The sequence below is a fragment of the Leptonychotes weddellii genome, chromosome 15 (assembly GCF_054177405.1).
Source record: "Leptonychotes weddellii isolate Sample4059 chromosome 15, ASM5417740v2, whole genome shotgun sequence".
NCBI lineage: Eukaryota > Metazoa > Chordata > Mammalia > Carnivora > Phocidae > Leptonychotes > Leptonychotes weddellii.
This window is the reverse complement of record NC_138383.1, coordinates 27,366,494-27,390,564: the sequence shown is the minus strand read 5'-3', so window position 1 is coordinate 27,390,564 and position 24,071 is coordinate 27,366,494. Positions and strand designations below refer to the sequence as shown.

Below are 24,071 nucleotides of genomic sequence, written 5' to 3'. Positions count from 1 at the left end.
TGCCTTCAGCTCAAGTCATGATCGCAGGGTCCTGGGATCGAGCCCCACATCGGGCTCCCTGCTTGGCGGGGGGCCTGCTTCTCTCTCTGCCTTCCACTCCCCCTGCTTGTGCTCTCACAATCTCTCTCTCACAAATAAATAAATCAATAAAATCTTAAAAAAAAAAAGAGTATGGATTTGGAATCAGAAATTACTTTCTTTTTCTTTTTAGCATTTTTAGAGCTAGAAGTGAGCTTAGGCATCATCTCTTAAAATGTCCCCATGGAATTTCTTGTGTCACGGGGATCTGGAAGGACAAGGTCCTAGGTCAGGAAAACAGGGTGAAGGCAGTTAGTGCTTCAGGAGAGGTTTCAAGGAAAGGCTGTGCAGATCTTAGGACGTCCGAGGCGGCCAAGGAGCCAGTTTCCCTGTGAGGAGCCGAGGCCCAGAGACCGGGTATGGGAGAGCACCCACTCCTGGCTCACTGGCCCGGCCTGCCGTGCGCTGGCCTGTTTACTGCCCCGCTCTGGGCCTCAGTTTGTCCCTCCTGTAAAAGGAGAGACTGTGCTCTGGTTCTGGGCGGGGGATGAGTCGATGAAAATCCATATAACGGGAAGACAATTTGGGTAGATGAGCAGACAGAGCCCTGGATAACCAACCTGGGAGGCTACAATATGCAAATGAATGGATTGTGGCTTTCCTCCTGGTTGGCTGAAGGGGCCCCGATGTCACAATGTGTGGGGTTTCTCCACTCCAAAGGATTGTGTCTCTAGCCCCACCCTGCAAAATAAATAAATTAAATAAATAAATAAATTCACGGACCAGACGGGTCTCTTAGCTCCCTCTCTTTGTCCAAACGGGGAAGAGAAACGATGGAACCGCTTTACCACGCTGGGTCCATCCTCATGAAGGTGAACACCTTACAAGGGAAGAAGATGGTGGAGAGCGGCCTCCAGTCTGGAGACTTTTCCCTCCCTCAGTCCTGGCCTTCCTGCCTCCTGCCGCCGGCTGACCTGGAGAGCCTGCAGCAGAAGGTGGCCGGGGTACAACGGGAGCTGGAGGACTTTAAGAAGGAGGTGCTGAAGGCCATCCACTACCTGGAGGATGCCTTCTGCGAGATGAACGGGGAGCTGGTGCAGCAGGGGGAGCAGGCGGCCCGCGTGAAGCAGCGGCTGAGGGAGGAGGAGGACCGGGGCATTGTGCGCAATAAGGTCCTCACCTTCCTGCTGCCCCGCGAGAAGCAGCTCCGGGAGCACTGCAAGCGGCTGGAGCGCATGCTGCTGGGCTCGGGCCGGGATGCGCTAGGCGCCCCCAGGAAGATCCAGGCAAACTGAGGCCTCCTCCAGTGCAAGCCCAGCTTCCGGCCGAGCAGCGAGTAGAAGACGGTTTTTTTAAATGGAAGGACCAACCCTAAGTCCCTGTCCATTTGCTCCCCCTTCCCCATGTCCACTGCTTTCCTTCTACCTCAATAACACCTTGCTGAGAGGTGAAAAGGCCCCAGTACGTTCTTTGGGTGAAGCTCCGTTTGCCCAGCATCACCACAGAAGGAGGCGCCCCAATCCTCCGTCTTTCAGACACCTGTAACTTTCACCGTTAACTGTTTTCCTGTTTGTAATGGTGATATTGCTCAAATGTATAACATGGTGTTTTTTTAAATCTTCTTAAATTGATGTGTTGAACAGATTTACCTTTCTTTTGATGACTCGAGGCTCTCCTGGTCGTGATTCGATGCATGGTCCACTGAGAGGGGTCGATCGTTCGCCCGAGCCCCGAGTGGCCTCTGAGTACTGTACCTTTGTAGTTCAAGTCCCCGGCCCAGTGAGCTTTTCCGCCTGCTTTCCTTGTTAGACTGTCGTCATATCTCACTTGTCTTTGTTGACTTTGGAGCACCTGAACTTCCTCTGCACTTAGTCCGCAGTCTGGCCAAAGAGATCAGAGACTGAGCTCATTAGGGCTCGGATGGGTGGGGGTCCTAAGAGCTTAGTGCGCAGACGCACTGAGCCGTGGCCCCTGTGAGGTGGGTTATAGAGCAGTGCGGCTGGTTTTCACGTCTGACCCACGGAGCAGGAACGGTTACGGTGCCCAGACGTTTATCGGGCTGTGTATACACACCATCCCACCTGCTGCTCCAGGCACCTCTGGGAGCAAGCGTTGCTTCCCCATTGTGCACAGGGGGCGGCTGACTGCAGCTCAAGTCCGGTCCCCTCTGCTCATCATCCTGCTGCCCCTGTGGAACCACATCAGGCTCTTCATGGACCTGCTCTTCTGGAGGGTTGAGACCGTCACAGAGGTGACTCGGGGCTTCCTTCACTGTCACTGTGCTTTTTATTTTCTATGAGACTCTGTTTCATCGAGTCGCATATCCCCTCTCTGGTTCCCCCCGCCCCCGCCCCAAATGCTGCCGTGCAACAGGGATTCTCCCCTAAACAGCAGAAGCGATGTGCCTGGGGGCCAGAGCCTGCACCTGAGCCGAGCCAGGCCTCTGTCCTCCCAGTCTGGGTCTCATAGCCCATGCCAGATCCTCTGACATTCTCCTTCAGCCCCGTCTGCCCTCCTGTTTCATAGAATCTCTCCCAACAAGATTCGAGCAACTGGAACCCCCATGCTGACCTTCACAAAAGGATCCCGTGACCTACTGCTGATTGCTATATCCATCCATCACCGTCCACCCTGGAGGGCCGCACCCCTATTTTAACTTCAGACTGTTTCTACCTTGGAAGGTGTAGCTGAAGGACTAGTAATAGAGACAAGAGCGAGCACCACTCCTGCGGCTCGCTTACAGTTGTCAAGAATGTGCTGCTTTCCAGGCCCCAGGCTCAGCCCCTCGAAGGCGGGTATGGCCATAACCTTCACTGGCAGACTCAGGAAACCATAGCTCAGAGAGGCAAAGTGGCCCAAGGTCACACAGCTGGTAAGTGGTAGGGCTGAGATTTGAGCCTAGGAATGTCTAACTTTAGAGGCCTTGCTTGTTTTAACCAATATAGAGTATTTTGGGAACTTTATGAATATCTGCTAAGCACTCCTTGAGTAGATGAGATGAGCATCCTGATATTGCTGAGGTGAGCTCTGGAAGAAAGGACTGTTTTGTGGGGGAGATTCCTATACCTTTAGGCCTTGTGGGGGATGCTTGTGTGTGTGTGTGTGTGTGTTTGTGTGTACAAATGTATCTGAGAAGAACTTGATTGGCCAAATAGAAGAAGAGGTTTAAAAAATCAAATGCTGGGGCCCCTGGCTGGCTCGGTCAGTAGAGCATGGGACTCTTTTTTTTTTTTTTTTTGCTATATTTACTTTATTTATTTATTTATTTTTTAATTTTATTATGTTATGTTAGTCACCATACAATACATCATTAGTTTTTGACGTGGTGATCCACGATCCATTGTTTTCGTATAACACCCAGTGCTCCATGCAGTATGTGCCCTCCTTAATACCCATCACCGGGCTAACCCATCCTCCCACCCCCCTTCCCTCTAGAACCCTCAGTTTGTTTCTCAGAGTCCATACTCTCTCATGGTTCATCTCTCCCTCCAATCCCCCCACCTCATTTTTCGAGCATGGGACTCTTGATCTCAGGGTCGTGAGTTCAAGCCCCACACTGGGTGTAGCGCTCACTTAAAAAAAAAAAAAAAATCAGCTGCTTTGTACAAGAAAATTGACTCTAATGCGAATTCACGTGGAAAAGGCTTTGCATCAACTGCAGGTTCAGTGTGTTAATATGGCTGTTCAGGATCGATGGTGTTCATGGGAGTTCTGCAAAGAAAGGTAAAAGAAGCACAGGGTGGAGTCCAGGAGAGACCAGGTATAAGCTTCCAGTTGTCCCCTCCCAACAGAGCTGTGGGGACCATGCTTGATTTTCCCAGCAGCAAGGTGTGACAACGCGTATGGCGTACTGTCAGCCATGGGGACTCACCCGCGTCTTGGTGTCCAGGGTGTTTACTGGTGGTTCATCACCTGGCCTGGAGCACCCCGTGGCTGACCTTGCTCACTCAGTCTCTAGTCCCTCCCCAGGTCAAGCTGACACAGAGTGAATCACATTGTTAGCATTAACTATCCCGTGTGGCCCAAGGCCCCAAGTAAACAAAGACAGTCTTATCAGACAGCAGATTGCAAGGGCTTAGAGGTTATCTCCCAGGAGCCCGTCAGGGGGGCCAGACCTTTCTTTGAACGGGCAAGATTGGAGCATCCCACAGCTGCTGAGCCACCCTTTACTGCAGGGCACACGAACCGCCCCCACGCTCGTTTTTGTTTCTTCCCTGGGACTGAAACCAGCTTCCTGCTAGAATCTATCTTTCGTGGCTAGTACCGGCCCAGAGAATTTGTTCATCTTAACCCTTCTCTTAACTGTTGGAGGGGACCCTGAATCCAGCAGTTGTAATAAACTGTAATCATGTGTATAACAGCTCTTTTTACTCTGCGAAGAGTTCTAGTCAATCATTGAACTTGAGGTGGTCTTGGGGACCCATGACACCATGTCAGAGGCACTTGACATTTCATCCACAATCACCTTGTGAACGAGGCACTGTTACCCGCAGGAGGCATGGAGGGTAAGTACCTAGCCTAGGATATACAGCAGGACTCCAGAGCTCCCTCTCTTGACCACCATCCCACACCAAAGGAAGAGACTTGCAGTGACGGGCCAGCCCTGTTTGCTGGGAGGTTCCGTCCCCAAGGCCCTCCCACTGCAAGGCAGTGAGGTTGTCCTGGAGTGATGAGGAGGGGGAAGTGCTGGAGGAAGAGGCAGGAGGCTCGTGAATTTCCTGGCTTAGAGAGCTCAGGTGCACCTATGTCCGGGTCGGGTTAGACAGGTGCCTTGCCTGGACAGGGTGAAAGTCTCAGTGACCTCTCCTGGTTTTCGCTGCAGCAGGGTTTCAAGCTTGCTTCTCTGTCAGGAGCTTTCAGCTGCAAGCCACCGGATGCCCATTATCCTGACTTCTTTGAGACTATTTTTTTTTCTCATGTAACAAGTCATCTGAAGTAGATGATTGGTTCAGTAACTCAACAATGACAGGTCTGAATTGGTATCCCTACATCCTCTTTCCCCCTTCCTCACCACCCCCTCCCAGCCCAGGGTCACGTGATGATGTCATCGCTCAGGAGTTCCAGAACTGTGTCATCACTCAATGACTTCCAACTTGGGAAAGAAGTGGCAGAGCTTTCCTTGCAAGCTTCCTGTTCATCAGAGAGGAAACCCTTTTGCAGAATACCCCCCAGCAAATTTTCTTTGACATCTCTTTGGCCAGACCTGGGCTGTTTGCCTATCCTAAACCAATTGTGGACAAAGAGGAAAGCAATGGCCACAACTCAGCCCCGCTGGGCACCTCAGTGACCCAAGATCTGAGCTTCCAGCAGTGAGTGTTGCTGTTGGGTGGTAACCAACCGCACCGGCCACAACCTCAGTCTTACCTTTTCTACTTAATAGACACAAAGGGTCAGGGTGCCCGGGAGCTCAGTCGGTTAAGCGTCTACCTTCGGCTCAGGTCATGATTTCGGTCGTGGGATCGAGTCCCATGTCAGGCTCTGCGCTCAGTGGGAAGTCTGCTTGGGATTCTGTCTCTCCCTCTCCCTCTGCCCTTCCCCCAATTGCATGGGTGCTCTCTCTTTCAAATAAATCAAAATCTAAAAAAAGGAAGAAAACAGATGGTTTTCTTCCTGTGTATAGCCATAGTTCTCAAAGGTTTTGTACAGCTGCAATGCTCGGCTTGCTCCTCCTGGGCACTCCCAGCAGTCACAGCGCTGCTGAGGTCTTAATGCACATCGTTCCACCTGCGGGCGCCCGGCCGGCTCAGTCAGTTCAGCATCTGACTCCCGATTTCAGCTCAGGTCATGATCTGAGGGACATGGGATGGAGTCCCGTGGTGGGCTCTCCGCTCAGCAGGGAGTCTGCTTGCGATTTTCTTTCTCCCTCTCAAATAAATAAATAAATCCTAAAAAAAAAAAAAAAAGACACATTGGATCCATCTTAGGAAGACCCATGGCAGCCAGGGGAGCCCTCCCTGGGACGCCAAGTCCTGTGTCTGCAGCAAGCTGGGAGCTCGGGTGAGTGGCAAGATGGCTTAGTGCAGGAGAGCTGAACACGGAGCGCTTCACACTGGGAGGTAACCTCAGTTGCTACAACTTCAGTCTTACCTGACAACTAGCCCCGGGAAGAAGAAAGCTCTGAGGAACAGCAGAGCTGGGCAGAATTGGGTGGTGTGGGTGGGAAGCCAGGGTGTGGATCTGGGCACTGGCTCCATTCCACATGCAGAACGTGACCTCCTGTTCGGATCCAATCCATTTAGTAATTCCTGGAGGGCTAAGAGCAGCAAGCCTCGGGCATCATTCCTGCCCCTTCGACATTCATCAGGTGTGGATCTTTCCTTGTTTCTCCCTGGAAAAACAGTTTGGCAGCATCTCAACATGTGGAGCGGAGAGTTATCATGTGACCCAGCAATTCCACTCCTAGGTATGTACCCAAGAGAAATGAATACATATGTCCATACAACACTTATACATGAATGTTCATAGCATTAGTCGCAATAGCCCGAAAGGAGAACAACCCAAATGTCTATGAATGGATAAATAAAAGGTGGTACATCCGTACACCAGAATATTATTTGGCCATAAAACAGGAAGGAACTACTAATCATTTAATATTGTGCTAAGCGAAAGAAACCAATCACAGAAGGCCATATGGTACATGACACCATTTACATGAAATGGCTGCAACAGACAAATCTATAGAAACAGAAGGCAGATCAGTGGGTGCCTGGGGCTGGGGAGTGAGGGTGTGGGACAGCAACTGTTAGTGGGTATGACAAAGGTCCTCTAAAATCTCTGTGCACTTTAAATAGGTGAATTGTATGGCATGAGAATTATATCTCAATAAAGCTGTTAAAAAATAAAGTGTAAGTACAAATACACAGTGAAAAAACAGAAATGATGCTATGATTTAAAATTCAGATCCCGGGCGCCTGGGTGGCTCAGTTGGTTAAGCGACTGCCTTCGGCTCAGGTCATGATCCTGGAGTCCCGGGATCGAGTCCCGCATCGGGCTCCCTGCTCGGCAGGGAGCCTGCTTCTGCCTCTGACCCTCTCCCCTCTCATGTGCTCTCTGTCTCTCTCATTCTCAAATAAATAAATAAAATCTTTAAAAAAAATAAAAATAAAAAAAAATAAAATTCAAATCCCTTTTAATATTGGAGAGACACAAATCAAGACAAAGATTATTTTAAATTGTTTTTACCTTATGGACATTCTGGAGCCACAGTTTACTTGGATTGCATTTGTAAAAAGTGCCTGACTCAGAGACTGGCACATAACACAGGTGTATCACAAATGATAATTGAATCAAAACTGTAAGTGAGGCGGGGCACCTGTGTGGCTCAGTCGTTGAGCGTCTGCCTTCGGCTCAGGTCATGATCCCAGGGTCCTGGGATCGAGCCCTGCATCGGGCTCCCTGCTCAGCGGGAAGCCTGTTTCTGCCTCTCCCGCTCCCCCTGCTTGTGTTCCCTCTCTCGCTGTGTCTCTCGCTGTCAAATAAATAAATAAAATCTTTAAAAAAAAAACAAAACTGTAAGTAAGGCACAAAATGTTGCGATTGATGACCTTGATTGACCTCCACCATCTCCAAGAAGTCTCAGGAGGATGGCAGTGTGTGGAAGACATTCTATTATGCCCAACTGTGTGCTTGACTCCCCTCTCCAGGGTCATAGGAGATGGAAATGCTAGATGGAGATCAAACCCCACCGCTCCCCTCCAGACCGGAAGACACCTTCGATGGGGTAAAGACAGCATCAGGACCATGTCGCTCAAGTTGCTGTCTACAGCTGTCACATGACCAGGAGCCAGTAAAGAGGTCTTATTCAGAGGTCTGTCTCTGGCATATCTTGTCTCCAAAAGGCTTCACTCTTGTAAGATCTCTTGGTTGACCTCTTGCTCATCTCACCTTCCTTTGGACTTCCTTTCAACAACAGGAAAGGGTACTGGATAGGCATACCGACTCTGCAGACAAACCACCCTGGTTTAAATACCAACCCTGCCCTCAACTTCTGTACGGCACAGGGATGTTACTTTACCCCTGCGGCACCGTCGAATAGAACTTACTGTGATGACGGAAATGTTCTAGAATTCTGAGCTGTTAATACTGCCCTAGTACTCACGTGTGGCTATCAAGCTCTTGAAATGTGGTGAGTGAGATTTAGGAACTGAATTTTAAAATTTTATGTAATTTTAATTAGCCATATGTGGCTAGTGGTGAGCCTCAGTTTCCCCATATTTCCTAAGAGGATAACGGCACTGCCTACCTAGTTGGGATTGTTGGGTGAATTAACAGAGGAAATAGAGGTATGGCAGGATAATTGACTGAGATTTTAATTACAGTTTGGTTCCCTAATCCACAGATAGGCTGTGTTCCCTGCCGCAGGGACTCTTGTTTGTGGGGCCCCAGACAGATGCTTTGAGAAACCCAGAAGGGAATCTCGGCATTTGTGCTGGGAAGCGTAAGTTACGGAGAGAAATTTGCTGGATCAGCCCAAAGTGCAAGGTGATGGAAGCAGGTGTTGGGAGTGCGGAAGGTGGAGGCCGGCTCCCAGGGAGAGGCCGGATCAGGAGGCTGGATCTTTGCATCCAGCCTGGTGTGCCCGGCTGGGTGTGTGCGAGCACAGGGCTCCTGTCCTCAGGCTGAGGCAGGCTGAGTCTCTCTCTCTCCATTGAAAGCACAAAGAGGGTTTCTTTGGGAGATAGCTGGCATGTTGTCATTTGGAAAGACAGTCAAGTCAAAGCTCATAGGGGCTGAGGTTTAAAACCAAGGTCCAAGTGGAAATGCCACCTACCCGGGCTGGAATCAGGCCTCGAGGGAGAGGTTGCAGAGTCTGAAGGTCAGAGCCGGGAGCCACAGCCCCAGAAACAGAAGAGGTTTCTGCCACGGGCCGGCACGGCTTGAGGCGTAGGATGGGGAGTCCAGCTAGCCCAGAGTGGACGCCTTGACTTTCAGACATGCCTTCTTGTCGAAAAGGTTTTCAAAGACGCTCTGACAAGCTGGGGTGAGAGAGAGACGGGGAAGGCAGGCCCCGTCCCTGACACTCCGAGAGAGGAACAAAGCTGGTTCGTGGTTCCAGTGTCCTTGGCTTGTCTGTCACCAGCCTTCCTGGTTACTGCTTCAGGAGGGGCATGGCCCCATTTCTGGGTTTGACAGTTCTCGTGGAGTCAAACCTGTCTCTACTAAATAAATTAGATCTCTCCAGGGCAGATCAATATTTAATGTGGGGTTTAAAAAGACCGACTCAGGAAATGAGTTTAAAAGTGGAAAATTTGCCTTAGGTAGCAATTTCTGAAATACAGTGGTATCAGGGGACAGATTATTCAAACCCAAGCCATGGATAATATAAAAACAGTTGAACAAGCCGAGTTCTGCTTCCTGTGCCTCGGTGACTCTGAATCCCCAGCTCTCTGGGTGCTACTCACAGGGCATTGTCAAGCTGGAAGAGGCCGTCTTCTGTGACAGTCTTCTCCCAAGATGGCCAACTCCCGCACGGCGGCCCCTCTCTCACCTGTGCCAGACATCACTAATCAATCCGGGCCTCTTTCCTCTCCAGGTGGAGGCAAACTCATTTTTTCTCAACACCACACTCCAGGCGGGCACCATCTATCAGCCAGCGTGCGCGTGATGTGAAATTTATTTCCCATCCTCCCTTAGTCCAAATTCCTCCTTTAACAGAGGAGAAGCTCAAGGTTACACAGTGAGTTAGGGGCCGGTCTAGGACCAGGATCGAAGTCTTGCTCTTGAGCAGACTTTTTTTCCCCTCCCACATGAATGCATGAGAGGTTGGGGTTCCATCAGTGATCCTTTTACTGACCCCTCTGTGAGCAGCACAGGGCTTTCCTGGAGCGGCATTGAATACTTGTTCTAGAGATAAAATTGTAGAATTTCACAGCTAGAAAGCAGCTTAGTGGTCATCTAGTTCTACTTGTTCCATCGTGGGAAAAATGAAAACTCAGAGAGGTCAGGTGACTTGCCTAAAGACACGCAGCTGGTTGCTCTCTTCTCTCCAATATGCCTTCCAATTCTAGAGCTCTCATTTTGAGGCCTTGGACAAATCACCCCAATGTTTGGACCTCCCACAGTTAGAACCTCAGTGCCTAAGAGTTGCAAAAAGTATGCATAGTGAGAAAGGTACAGCATCTATTTTTGATAGATTTTGATGTTTACGTGGATGCTCTCAGATTTAGCTTTCTAATAATATTTTGTTTGGCTGATGCAAAAATTGGTTGGTATTCTCCAAACAAATAGTAAATGGGAAACTAGATTTGTGCTGGGCCATGGAGAGGTGTCTGTGTTCTGTGAACATCTTTTCAATGATTTTTTTTTGGTATGCACGTGTGAGCAGGAAAATGATGGTCCCTAAGAGAGAAAAGAAGCCTTCTCTCCCCAGGGTGGAGGGGCAGGGCCAGGTTTAATGTGACTGGTGTGGCCTCCACTTTCCCATCCATAAAATGGCAATGATGATACTTGTCCTCCCATCTTCAGAGGCAGATCGTAAAGGTCAAATGGAATAACGTCTGGGAGGGAGTTCTGAAAGGTAAGGGATTATTGTGACAGGCAAAGGGGACGAAGCTGGCAGATTGAGGCGAGGTTCTCAGGAGTGAGGGGCTGGGAAGGGTGACGGGGAAATAAGATGCTGCCTTGGCACCAGAATGCTGGCAAGAATTTCCATGCCCTCATTACCACGGCGCTCCTGTCAGATTTAAACCCATCTCTGCTTTACTGCTCGAGCTGCCGCGATATTTTAGGAACGGCAGCCCAAAGGAACGCCGCGTTTGAAAAAGGTCGCTTTCCTGAATTTGCCACCGGGTATTATTTTTATGTCATTGTGCTGTTACCCAACTTCAAAATATACATCATATTTATATTGGCTCTGCTAAGCATATATTTTTATTTTATTGCTTCCCATGTGGGTGACATTTGGTTATTGAGAATTGGACCCGGTTGTTGTTGTTGTTGTTGTTTGTTATCCTTCCTCTTGTAAGTGCTTGCTCTGATGTATTAATCTTTACAAAAGGAATGAGACGGGGACACATAAGCATTCACACTCACACACACTAATCACATTGCCATTTTATCTCACTTTGCGGGTGTGTGGCTACATTTATAAGAGCCGACAGATCTGAAATAGGTGGTCTGAACTGATTCAGGTGGGGAACGATGAAGCCCACAGCCTCCTGGGGAATCGGCTGAGGGAGGGAGAGAGAGAGAGAGAGAGAGAGCGAGAGAGCACCTTTTGTCTTGTTTGTGAAGGACACACCAGGCAAGAGGCAAGGATGAAACCATTGTGAGTCTGGGCTGGAAGGGGCCCTGGGGATATATTTATAGATCTATAAAAATATAGACATGTGTTTTATAGATATTTTATATCTTATACATTCATCTATCTATCCAGCACCTCACATAATTCCTGATCCTGGGCTCAATAAATGGTTATTGAATTAAGGAACCAAAGAATAGTTCTATCAACAATTTGTTGAGGTTGTCCTCTGTGCAAAACATTTTACATGCCCTCTCGCTCAGCGCCCCCAGCATCCCTGCCAAGCAATGTCATGATTTCCATTTTAAAAAGAAAGGAAACGGGGCTCCTCAAAAAGGGAAACATAGAATTGTCATATGACCCAGCAATTCCACTCCTTTTTTGGGTGTGTACCCAAAGGAATTGAAAGCAGGGACTCAAATACTTGTACCCAGGTGTTTCAGCAGCATTATTCACAATGACCAAAAGGTAAAACCATTTCACGTGTCCATCAACAGATGCATGGATAAACAAATTGTGGTCTATTGATAAAATGGAATATCATTCTGCCATAAAAAAGAATGGATTGCGATGATAACGTGCTAGGACGTGGATGAACCTGGAAAACACGGTAAGTTGAAGGAGCCAGAAACAAAAGGTCACATAGTCCATTTATAGGAAATGTCCAGAATAGGGAAAGCCACGGAGAGAAGGCAGATTTGTGGTCACCAGCGGCAGGGTTGGCTGGGGAGTAACTCCATGATGGATTTGGGGGGTTTATTGTGGGGTATTTAAAATGTCTGGAACCAGAAGGAGGTGGTGGGTGCACCACACTGTGAACGGACTACATGCCACTGAATTGTTCGTTTTATAGTATGTGAATTTCACCTCGATTTTAAAAAGGGAAACTGAGTCTAGAGGGTGTGGCAGATCAGTTACATCGGCAGCCCTAATTACCCCCTCCCATGTCCATGCCGTTTGCACCGTGGCTTTTTTTTTTTTTTAAAGATTTTATTTATTTATTTGACAGAGAGAGAGACACAGCGAGAGAGGGAACACAAGCAGGGGGAGTGGGAGAGGGAGACGCAGGCTTCCTGCGGAGCAGGGAGCCTGATGCGGGGCTCGATCCCAGTACCCTGGGATCATGAACAGAGCCAAAGGCAGTCGCTTAACCAACTGAGCCACCCAGGCGCCCCTGCACTGTAGCTTTATAGGGCCTCTTCCGTTCTGACTCTGGACTTGGCCAAATGACTCTCTGATCAATGGGACGGCAGCAAACTTAATGGAGAGGCTTGGAAAAGCCCACATGTGTTTCCACTCACTGTCTTGGACTTAAACACCGCCATGGAGAACGGGCTTGGGCTAGCCTTCTGGAGGATGACATGGAGTGGAGCCAAGTCATCCCAGCCAAGGCCATCCTACACCAGCCAGCCCCCAGCCGACCTGCAGGCTGCCTGCGATGCAGGAGTGACCTCGGCCAAGATCAGCCAAGCCTGGCTCATATCAGCAGAACCGCTCGGGCTACTGCTAGATTCGTGAGAAATAAGAACTGATTGTTGTTTTAAGCGATTAAGTTTTGAAGTGGCTGTTTAACAGTAAGAGCTAACTGGTACAGAGAGTTTGCATAACTTGCCCGAGGTCTCACATCAAGTAAGAAAAAGCAGAACTCGTTCCAAAGATGGGTTTGGAAGGCACTGTTTTATTCAGTTGTCATCTTCATTTTACAAATGAAGAAAATGAGACTCAGAAATTGTGAGGGTGGGTGGAGAAAGTGGGGCAGGGGGTGGGGTAGGGAGAGTCAGCCTCCTTGTCCTTGGTAAGGAAGGAATGTCACATGCACACCCTCCCAGCCTTCCCCCAAACCCCAACCCAATGTCACTGGAAGGTACCGAAATGCTGATGTTGGTTTTCCAATGTGGGTTTCAAGTGGGATCTCTGTAGCTTTCCATCAGTTTTTGGCAAGGCTGCCCTCCTGCCCTGCCCTGCCATGGGCACTGCCTTGCTGGCGGAAAAGTAAGAAAGATAACTCGCTTACGTACTACTCTTCTCTCCTAAAACATTGCCCAGGTGTTATCCTGGTTCTTTAGAATATGTTAATTTTGTGAGGCAGTGAGTTGCTGAGGGTTGCCCGATCAGCTTTGGAAACAGGGTCCCAAGGAGGACATGCAACTCACAGAGGCCACCTGGTTTAGTGTGCTTGGATCCAGTTATTAAAGAGGTGCTATTTCCTGACAGTCCTTTCTTACAAAGAGATCACGGCAATGATCAGCTTACCCTCACCCCCCCTGAGAAAAATGCTTCCCTCTGTGGGAAGAGAGCCACATGGATCTACACAATCAAGTGCTGGGCGTGGGGGGAGCAGGGAGAGGAGAGGGGAGGCTTTCAGGGACTGGGGGTGAAGGAAGAGCTTTTTCAGGGCGTCGAGGAGAGGCACACCTGAGTTGCAGGATAAGAAATAAGTAAGTAGGAGGACAAATGGGATTTTGATAAGTGCCGTTGGGGTCCATGGCTGGGAGCCTCGTTGACTGAGTCGGGAATGGCCCGGGGCTGTGCTCTTGGCCAGACAGTGCCCTGAGACTGAGCCACGTGAACCCACACTTTATAAGGGTTACGTCAGGCATGGGGCTGAGCCTAGTGTGAACTGGAGGTGATAAATGGGAATTCTGTCTCTAGTTCCTATTCCAGCTGTCACCCTGTCCACCTGGATTTGGAAAGACACTTGAGAATATGGGGATTGCCACTTACAGTGGCATTCCTGAAGCTGAGGTCCCAGGTCCCAGCGCTCTGAGCAGCTCAGAAACCTGGGGGAGTCTGGGACTACCCTGATGGCTGTTGTGTCACTTCTAGGATGGGGCTCCTCTGGTCTGAGTAGTCTCGGAGCCTCACCAGCGTGGGCGAAGATTCGTGCAGAACCCAGGCTGGGCAGACAAGCTAGGGGTGGGATGATCACGTCCCATATGGCCCACGTGTACCCAACAGCGTATACACGGTCCTCCGTACATCTCACACCAGATCACATGCATCGCTCCACATGCCCTATGACAGGCCACACACCTACCACGGGCCACGTAGACACCACTAGTCACATGCCACATAATGTATGTCAAATACACATCCCGTCCCTCACACACGTCCCGCACAGCACACCCACATTTCAGCACACTGCACACACATATACCGCTCCGAGACACACCCACCACACCCCCCAACACACGTCGCAGCCTAGGCACCGACTTTACACACCTCCCACCCTGTGCCGCACGCGCACACTCGCGTACCTGCCCTCCGTGCCCCAAGGCGCCAGCCGCCGCCGTAGCCCGCGCCCACCCCACCCGCCGCACTTCCCTTCTCCCTCTGCCCCGGGAAGAAGCATAAAGGCATCTCCACGATCGTCTTCATGGCAGGAAGCCCAGCCGACGCGGGCGGTTGGTGGGGGTAGAGTGAACGCCTGTAAGCGACCGCATGCTTTTGGCACCGAGCAAGCACCTGGGCACAATGGAACGTTGTAGCAGTTGCTGGATCTGGATTCTTCTTAACCTTTATTTAAATCAGATGATCCCTTTTTCCTCCCTGAGAAGTCAGGCCATGGGTATTGCCTTGAAGGGGTTCACTGCATGGTCAGGGTGACTGACAGATAAACAGGTTATAACAAAGCCTTTCCAAAACTCTGGGGGGCCCAGCGCTTGCCAGGAGCGTCCATCTGGGCAGATCTGGCGGAGACCCCCAGGACCGGCATCTGTTGTGGGGCTTGCAGACTGAGGGCACCGACAGACTGGCCTGCTAGGGAAGCTAGGTTTATGGCAGTCGAAGATGTGGGAGGCGTGAGGGGATAGGCAGGTGGCCTCCGTGATGGCGAGGGGCTCGGCCTCGGGGGCAGAGGGGCCTGGGCGTGAGTCCTGGTCCTGCATCTCAGTAGGGCTGGGGCCTTGGGCTTTTACTCTTCCCGGGAGCTCAGTTTCCTCATGTGAAAAGAGGGACAATCATAGGCCCTACCCTAAAGGGTGGTTCTGAGGGCCAGATCTAAATGAGAACCCATGTGGCTGGTGCCTGTTAAGCACACCATGAATATTGGCCGCTGTTATTATTGTGACTATTATTATCATTTTCTTTGGAGTCTGGTCCCCGAAGTGATGGGAGAAGATGAGACCCAGAGCTTAGCAGAGGGGTCAGTCTTGGAGAAGGAGAGGGAAACAGGCAGGAGGAGGAGAGCCGGGTGAGGACAGATGTGGTGAAGTAGAGGCCAGGGAGGAGGAGAAAAATGGACCCCAAGTCAGCTGGTAGAGCCTGGTGGTTCTCGGCCCTGGCTGCCGGCAGCATCACATGGGGGACTTTTTAATAAACCCAGGCCCAGGCCCCGCCCCAGGAACCCGAAACTGGTCTGGCAGGGCCCAGGCATTGGGATCTGGGAGAGCAACCTTGACAACTGTTATGTGCACTCAGGGTCTAGGGCTCCTGTTGTAGACAAATGGCACCAGAAGGTCAGTGCCATCAAGCCCCCGGTGGGCATTCTCCTGGCTTTTTTGGGGGTCTAACATTTAAGAGTGCCTTGCAGGCGAATCTCTCCACTGGATCTAATAGAGTGGATGCAGCGGCAGACTCACCCCCTCCCTGGGAGCCCCACGGTCCTTAAGTGAGGGGGACTTGGCCACTGGTCTGGCTGAGGTGGGTGGAAGCAGACAGCCTGAGGGTGATCAGGGGCAGGGCCCATGACAGCTCAAGCCCTGGGCCATCTCTGGCAGCTCGTGGCCAGGAAAGGACCGGAGGGGGTGGGCCCTGCTCGGCACTCAGCACCCAAGTTCGCTCAAGCTCCTCAGCCCCAGCCAGCCCACCTCCCAGCCTCCCCTTCTGGGCTTACGGCCCGAACCCCTCAGTGCTCCAGGCCCCTCCCTCCCGCAGGTCACAGCCCTCTGCCCGCTTACTCCTCCTCTCTCTTAGATGCACTCTTGCAAGGCACCCTCCTGGACCACCTCTCCTCCCTGGCTCTGAGCCCTGTGCTTTCCTGACACCTTGGCTCATGCCCATCTCAGCCTTTTTTCAACCCCATGTTGCAATCATCAGACTATAACCCCTTCGGGAGGAGTTTCTGGGTTATATTTATATCCTGGTATCCCTGGGCCAGCCACCGGCGGGTACTCAGTTAAATTTGTAAAGAGGCACACAAACCACCCACACTGGAATGAAAGATGGGGTTTGTGGCTTTCTTCTCTCCACCCTGTGCCTGCCCACGCTCTGCGAGTGAGAGAGGGGCTCAGCCTCAAGGCTGTCTCTGCGGGGCCTTGGGTATAGCTGGGGGACTGCACGCATCTGGGGCTACTGGATGCTGCGCACCTCTCGATTCCTGCCCTCCGAGGAGGACGAGTTCTAGCTCCGGGCCCCTCGGGACACGCCCTGGAAAGCAACGTGGCATCTCAATGAGTCTACTCTTCCGGCCTCAACTGGGATACAGAAATCTATCCTGGGTGTGCCATGCGTGAACAAGCCTGCTCCTCCATCCCAGCTGCCCTCCTCCGGCCCTCCCCTCCTCTTTCCTTCCCTGCAGAGTCCCTCACCCCCCAGCAGCAGTGGCCGGGGTTTGGACACCTGAGAACCCCAAACCCAGGCTGGATGTGAGGTGGCTGAGAGGCTTCGGTCTCCCTGCTGAAAGCCAAGGTGGATCCAGCTGTTCGCCCTGGCCAGGGGATCATGTCCTCTTTCTCACCATCCGATGGTGAGATCCCTCTTGCTACCTTTCTTGGGGGTCAAGAGGTGGGCTGGGTTCCAGCTCCGCTACTGTCCCCTGTGCCCTTCGGCAAATCCCTTCTCCGTCGAATGAGGGGGTGGAGCTCAGTGGTCTGCAGTGCTGTGATTCTCCAGGAACTGGGACAAGCCCGAGCCCTCTCTCTGCAGGTGGCATCGGGCTGCCTCGCTCGGGGTCTGAGCTCTACCTCTGCGCCCAGTCGCATGGAAGAGGAGTGGAGGGAGCAGGCTCCATTCCCATATTGGGACAATCTCGATGGGGGCGGATAGGTGAGCCCCTAAGCTTACCCTCTCTCATACCACCCTCTGGTTCCTAGAATTTGCTCCATTGCCTCTTGGGGTGGCAGGATTCTGCTCAGAGATGGACAAGGCTGCCCCTCTTCTTTGCCTCTGACCCTGAAGCCAGAGCAACCCTGGTCTGCAGCCCCTGGCGAGTCGAATGGGAGTGGAATGCTGCGTTGGGTCTCCACTTCCTCCCTGAAGGCTGATGGTAGCCCACAGCCGGCCACCTCACTGCCCTGAGGCCTCAGGCTCGGGAGACTCTGCTTTCCCATCATCTTGACCCCCAGCCTGCTCCTCCCAGCATCCCCTGGTGCTCCTCAGAGAGTCCCTGTTCGGGGGACAAAGAGCCAGCAGTTCTGCTGGTCCAGCCAAGCTGAGGGTGGCCAAGACAGGTGGCAGCCCCCTTCTTGCCCCAAACAGATGCAATCAAGCCATCAGCCTGTCTTTTTTTCTTTCTCTCTCTCTTTCTTAATCAATTCCCATGACAAATGGGTTTGTGAAGGAGGGCAGCCTGCCCCGGGCGCTCTGCACGTCAGTCGGGACCCCAGAAGGAGCTGGATTCATAAAACTATAATGCACTATTTGAGCATATTTCCCAGTAACTGGACCCTGCAGAAAGGGGGCTGCCAGGGCCTTCCCTCCCACTAGGGAAGGTGGCTTAACCCTTCATCCCAAGTGCAGATGGAGTTGTTGCGTAGCCTCCTCACGGGGCCAGGAGCTCGGCGCCTCGGGGGGCATTTGGGGGTGGCACGGTTAGAAGGACGGGCGGCAGCGCATGGTAACTGTGGGAACACTGGGCTCCAGCCTAACAATAAGTGAGATGCGGAACAAACAAAAAATCCGCAATTCTTCTTAGATCCATCACGGAATGGAGGTCACTGGGCAAACGGCTGCCCCCTAAATTGGAAAGACAGACGAGAGGGTATAGACAATCGCGACTCTCCTGAGCAGAAACCCTCAGGCGGAAGCCCCCGCAGGAACCGTGCCAGGGTAGAAAACTCCAGCTGTAACTGATGGGTTGCCAGAGGCTCAGTGTGGACAAGCCAGACAGACAAACACTCCAGAGGGATCCAGTCATATGCAGCTTTTGTGTGTTTTACCAAGTTCTTACAGTAAAGATTGGAGAAAGAGCCCGTCTTGCTTCCTGCACAGGGACGGGAAAAGGAGCCGTTTTGAAATATTTCAGAGCATTCTGTTCCTACTAAGCCCTGCCTTCCAGAGCAACTAGTTAACCAGAGCTTAACCTGCTGGGGATTAATCGGAGCCCGACTGACCTGGGGCAGGGAAATGCCCGACTCCAGCCCCCTCTAGCCTTCCCGTCCCACCTAAGGAGAGCCGAAAAGCTGAGAAGGGCTTGTGCACAGGCTCCCAGAAAGACAGAGGCCTAACCCCAGGGCTCTAGAGCGTTCCCCTCCCCTACACCTCAGCCCCACGCCATGGAGGGTCTAGATGTGCTAGGGGCTCGGTCCTTTCTATGTACAGAAGAGGAAGCTGAGGCTCACGGGGGTTCAGGGACTTGCTAAGGACCCCATACGTAGCCAAATGGGAAGCAGGAGTTGGATTAGGTCTTCTCAATCCTAGACCGTGGGCCAATGTAATTCCCCTTCAGCCCCCTGAGTGAGTAGTCCTCTTGCCCTGGAGCATCTTAAGGCTGAAACTCTGCTCCTTTCCCAAACCTTGGCCACAGAGGTAATTCAAAGCAGCTCACTCCGATGCCTCTCTGGGAAGCTGCCAGTGGGGAATCCAGTGGGTGCACTGTTGTAGGAAAGAGGTTTGGGGGCAGGGCACGCCCGATGCCCCTCTGGGTCACTTCTGCCCCAGGGAGCTGATGTCCTGTTCCAAGCCCCTCAAGGGCCTAACCCTCTTCCCAGCCCGAGACCCAGGGGCTGAGGGATGTGAAGATGCCCAGTGAGGGTACCGGGTCTCACGGTGGAGCTGCCCGGAACCTGCCCTGAATCCACAGCCCCCCTCCCTGCCTTTAGCACTTCATCTGGCCAACCTGGTGGGACAGATGCGAGGACACTCCTTTCCCCAGACCCTCTTGCTCACAGCTGACACTGTGAGGACTCAAGGACAGCCTGTCTCCATGATGTGGGGCAATGCCCTTTGTTGGAAACTTCCAGAAGCAATTTGTGTTTCCTGGCAGAGGAAAAGGGAAAGAACTCCGGGCCTTCCATCTACTTATCCAGGGACAAACATAAGGAGAGAGTGTGGGGGTTAAGAGCTTAGGCTCTGCCCTGGGGAAATGTGGATTCAAGTCCTGATTCCAGCTGTGTGACCTTGAACAAGCTCTCTAGCCTTGGTTTTTCCTTATGAAGAGTGGAGGTCATTATAGCCAATCCGTGGGGCTGCTGTGAGGACTGAAGCGGTTTATAGAGAGCCTTAGCTCCTGGCGCCAGAAGGTGACAAACTATCAGTACCATTATGGCGGGGGGGCCTGCTTTTCTGGGACATCCTCTGAGAGACCATGAGTCTGCCGTGAGGCAATGCTCGAGGGTCTCCCTGGCCCACCAGCCCTCTGCTGGGTGACCTTGAGCCAGTCACTTTGCCTTACTGGGCCGAGTTTCTCCCTCTGTGAGCGGGAAGGGCCTCTTGGGATGGCTGGCCCACCCTGCCACAGGCAGGAGCTCAGGGTCCCGGCCCGGGGAGGGACAGGGGGGCCCGGGGGGGGGCAGGGGGGCCCGCAGGGGGCAGACCGAGGCCTCGAGCCCTGGGGGCACCGTGCTAAGACAGTTGCAGACACTATTGTTTGTGAGTTTGAAATTTCCTGACAGACAGAATGAGCCATCTGAAGCGAGAGTTTCATTTCCGTGGCCGTCCAGCTCGGCCACCTCCTGGGGAAGGCACGTGAGTGACAAGCTATAATTAAAGCCTCAGCTTAAGTCCAAGTTGGAGAAGGACGGTCTTTTAGTCAAGCACTCGGGTGAGGACAGACCTTTCCGTCTGCGTGTCTTTGCAGGCCTTCTCCCCGGACACCGCCTGGCTGCTGGAGCAGGCCGGCCCTGTCCTCGTGACCTTTGCTGACCTGGCAGGAGCTCTCCCACATTCTCAGGCTTCAGCCCATCTGCCTGCTTCCCTGAGAAACCCGCAGAGCTGTGTGGATGGGCTCTGGGGCCCAAGACGGAGGCCTTTGTGCCAAGGCCCCAGGAGGCCACCTGCCTGGGGTAGGGCTGAGGGGCCGACTGTGCCTGGGGGAGCCCCAGCAGTGTGCCGTGGGGATGCTGAGGCCTGGGTCAGACGACAGGGCTGCTCTCCGGTTCAGCCTGCCTGAGGCTCTGAGGCATGCCTGCGAAGGGTGGGGGGTGCCCCTAGATAGGGGGCTCCTGGCTTCACCCAGAAGCCCCTGCAAACCGGGGCCACCTGTGTGACCTGGCTCTGTCTACTCCCAGCTGCATCGGGCTGGGATTTCTCTTCCTCAGCAACCACCGCCCCCGCACCGTGTTTCTCTCTCTCTGGGCCTTACTCTTTCATTTGTTCAGCAACTATTCATCAGGGACCTGCGCTGTGCCCCAGAAATACAGTGTGAACAAGAGAGAGTTTCCGCCAGCTTCCAGAGCGGCAGGCAGCTGTTAGGGCGCCGAGCAGGGCAGCTCAAGGCCCACACAGACGTGCCCACACGCCCAGGCCTCCGCGGAGCCTGGTGGTGAAGGGAGCAGGGCAGCCCCTTCCCCCACTCAGGTGTCCTGCTCTGTAGGCTGCTTCCTACTCCGAGCCCTACCCACTGACCCCCCTACCCCCACCCGAGACGGAGAGAATTTTCCTCCTTCTCCAGCCTGGGCCGGACTGTCCGAGGCCAGTGGGTCCCGATCTCACCGATGTCCTCCTTGCCAGGCCGCCCTGACCGCTGGCCTGTTTCTGCTAGCCATGAGCTCTCTAGCTATTCCCTGGCAAGGAGGCGATATTCCTGTTTTACACCCCGGGGGCCGGTGGGGTATCAACAGGGTCCCTGACCACCCTGCGTTCGGCTAACCAGGAGCATACTTTCCCTGCTCATTTATTTATTGCGTGTGTTACTACTCTTGTCCTTCCTCATGCATTCGTGGTCATCTTGTGAAACCAGAGGGTCCCCAAGGAGCAGAATTTTTCCACTTCTTTAGGGACCCTTTCCTGAACGAGCATGTGGTGGGGGAGCGGCAAGGGCCGGATGCAGGCTGGAGAGTTGCTCTTCCCCGTCCTCACTGCACCTTCTGCCGCCTTCTCTCGGGGGCCGGGGCGCTGACGCGGGGTGGGTGGGGGGGGCAAACTCTACCAGCCTGGCTCCTCCTCAGGTTCAGTGGTTGGGAGACGCTGCGGGGAGCCTTGCAGGAGGGAAGGAGACAGAGGTCAGGATGCTTATCCGACAAGCCCAGCTTCTTCCCTGAGGGACGGAGAGGGGCAGTGGCTGGGTCCCCAGTCCTGTCAGGCAGCCCCTGGGCTGTGGAGCCCGCGCCCCCCAGACTCCTGTAACGTAAACCCCTAGAGGCCCGGGGGGACCAGCGCTGCTCGCCTCAGTGAGTTCACTTCCTAGAGCTGCAGTCACCCCATGGCTTCAACAACAGAAGTGTATTCTCTTCAGGTTCTGGGGGCTAGAAGTCCAAAATCAAAATGCTGGCAGGGCCCTGCCCCCTCTGAGGCCGCAGAGGGGAATCCGTCCTCCCCTCTCCCCTCTGGGGGGCTCCTGGGGTTCCTGGGGCCGGCAGGGCACCTCTTCAGTCTCTGCCCCATCACAGGGCGCTCTCCCCTCGTGTCTCTGTCTCTTTGCTTCTTGTAAGGACACCAGTCATACTGGATTAAAGACCCACCCCTCTCCTATATGACGTCTGCTTTACTATTAACATCTGCAGTGACCCTATTTCCAAATGAGGGCACATTCTCAGGTATGGGGGGGGGATGAGGTTAGGGATTCAACATATCATCTTCGGGGGACACTCCTTATAACACCGGGGGTTGCCTCCTGGTCGGTGTTTCCTTAGCCCTGCCGCTAGCTCTTTGAAGAATCCTTTCCTTGAACCCCTCTTCCATGACCCCTTTGAATATGCTGTTTGTTTCCAGCCCTGAAATGGATCCCTGCTCTGACCCTTCCTCACTGTGTGAACTGGGGCCAGACGCTTAACCTCTCAGAGCCCTGGTTTCTTCATCTCTGAAGTGGAAATAATTTTCATACCTGCTCTACCTACTTTGCTGTGGCCGAAAGCTCTTTGTAAAGCCAAAAGGCCCGTAGCACTGACTGGGATCATTATCATCCTCTGTGTGTGCGCAAGGTCCAGTTGGGAAAGGCCCATGTCTACGTTACTCTCTGTGATCTGAACTGAACCTAGCACCACCTGCCAATACACGCTGAATCGACGCTCCTTGCTGTTGTTGATGACGGATCTCGTTCTTCTTGGCCCAGCCTTGGGGAGGCTCAACACCGAGCTGCTTCCCGGAATACAATTCATCCAGGGCCGGTTTCTTAGGGTCCGTTTGATTTGGACTTCCACTGAACCCTGGCATCACAGGCTGCTCCATCACCAGTCCTGGGAGAAGCCAGCATCCCCCCGAGTGGAGCCCTTACTTTTAGTGCGACAGCTATTTTATCTAGGCCGCAGGGAAACAGATATTTTAAGATGAGTGTGTCAGCCGGGGTCAGTTTCCGCTCGGCTATCACTCGTGCTGTCAGGAGGAGAGAGGTTTCAGCTGTCCGGCGGGAGCCCATCAGTCACTCCCGGCAGCCCTTAATCAGACAAAGGAGCCCTCTCCACGGTGTTTCAGAGAGGGAGACTGTATTACTGTTCACACTCAACAAATAATTTTGGACAGGAGTTTTAAGCCCACAAATAAGATCCCTTGTAGGTTTCAAGTGCTTAGATCCCCTAAGATAGCCGACGGCCTCCCCCAAGGCTTCGAGTGGCTCCCATTTCTCTCCCGGCACAACTCTCTTTCCCCAAGCTATTTTCATTCGGTCATTCAAGCAACATCCACACTGAGCCCCTCTGTGTGCCAGGCCTTTGCCAGGTGCTAGGGACAGTCCTCGAGAAAGCAAAGAACTCCAGTGCCACGGGAGAAGCCCGTGAGCTAAGGCAGGTGCAGAGTGCTGGGGGACCCGAAGAAGGAGTGAGCAGCTCTCCCAGGGGGGAGGTGGAGGGCGAGGTTGCACCGGAGGGGCAGCCCAGCTGGGCTCCAAGGACTTCGGCAGGTGGATGGGGGACAGTAAGGACGTTCCAGGAAGGGATAAGAGCAAAGTTAGAGATATGGGGAGGAACACCTGGGATTGTGAGCGGTTTAATAGGTGGGGAGTAGAAGGAGGTGAGGCTGGGGAGGCAGGGCTATGGCTCGATGATGAAGAGCCTTGTCCACTTAGCAGAGTAGAAGCTCCAGAAAGGGCAAGCACCTTGCCTGCCTGGCTCCCCACCGTTTCCCTGCTCCTGGAACAGTGCCTGGCCGGGGGAGACATTCAGGAACTATTCCCTGAGTCCACAAAGGAGTAGTGAGGGCCGGGTGAGGAGGCTGACGCCGAGCCAATCCCTCTGTCAGCCCACTGCCATCTCGCCGTTCTCCAGTTAAACACCTTGCAAGATTCCCAGCAGCCACTGGGTAACATTTTTTTTTCTGGCGGGCCCTCAAGGCTTTACTGATCCATAGCCCATCCCCTTCTCCAACTGTATGTTCTAAGTCAGGAGTTGGCAGACCACGGGCTGCCGGCCAACTCTGGCCCACCACCTGCTTCGGTAAATCATTTTTATTGGACCCCAGCCATGCCCCTTGGGTTAGATGATGTCCGTGGTGGCTTTTTCCTTCTACAAGGCAGCACTGAGGTGTTGCAACAGACCCCTTCTGGCCGGCAAAGCTGGAAACATTT

The 24,071-nt window shown here is 52.9% G+C and overlaps 1 protein-coding gene across 1 annotated transcript; it reads left to right on the top strand.

The window, feature by feature from the left end:
* The first annotated feature begins 851 nt into the window (after positions 1-851).
* CCDC182 (coiled-coil domain containing 182) lies at positions 852-1,313 on the top strand. Its single transcript, XM_006748113.2, has one exon. It carries the CDS (start codon positions 852-854, stop codon positions 1,311-1,313), a length of 462 nt encoding a protein of 153 aa, XP_006748176.1.
* Positions 1,314-24,071: the final 22,758 nt, after the last annotated feature.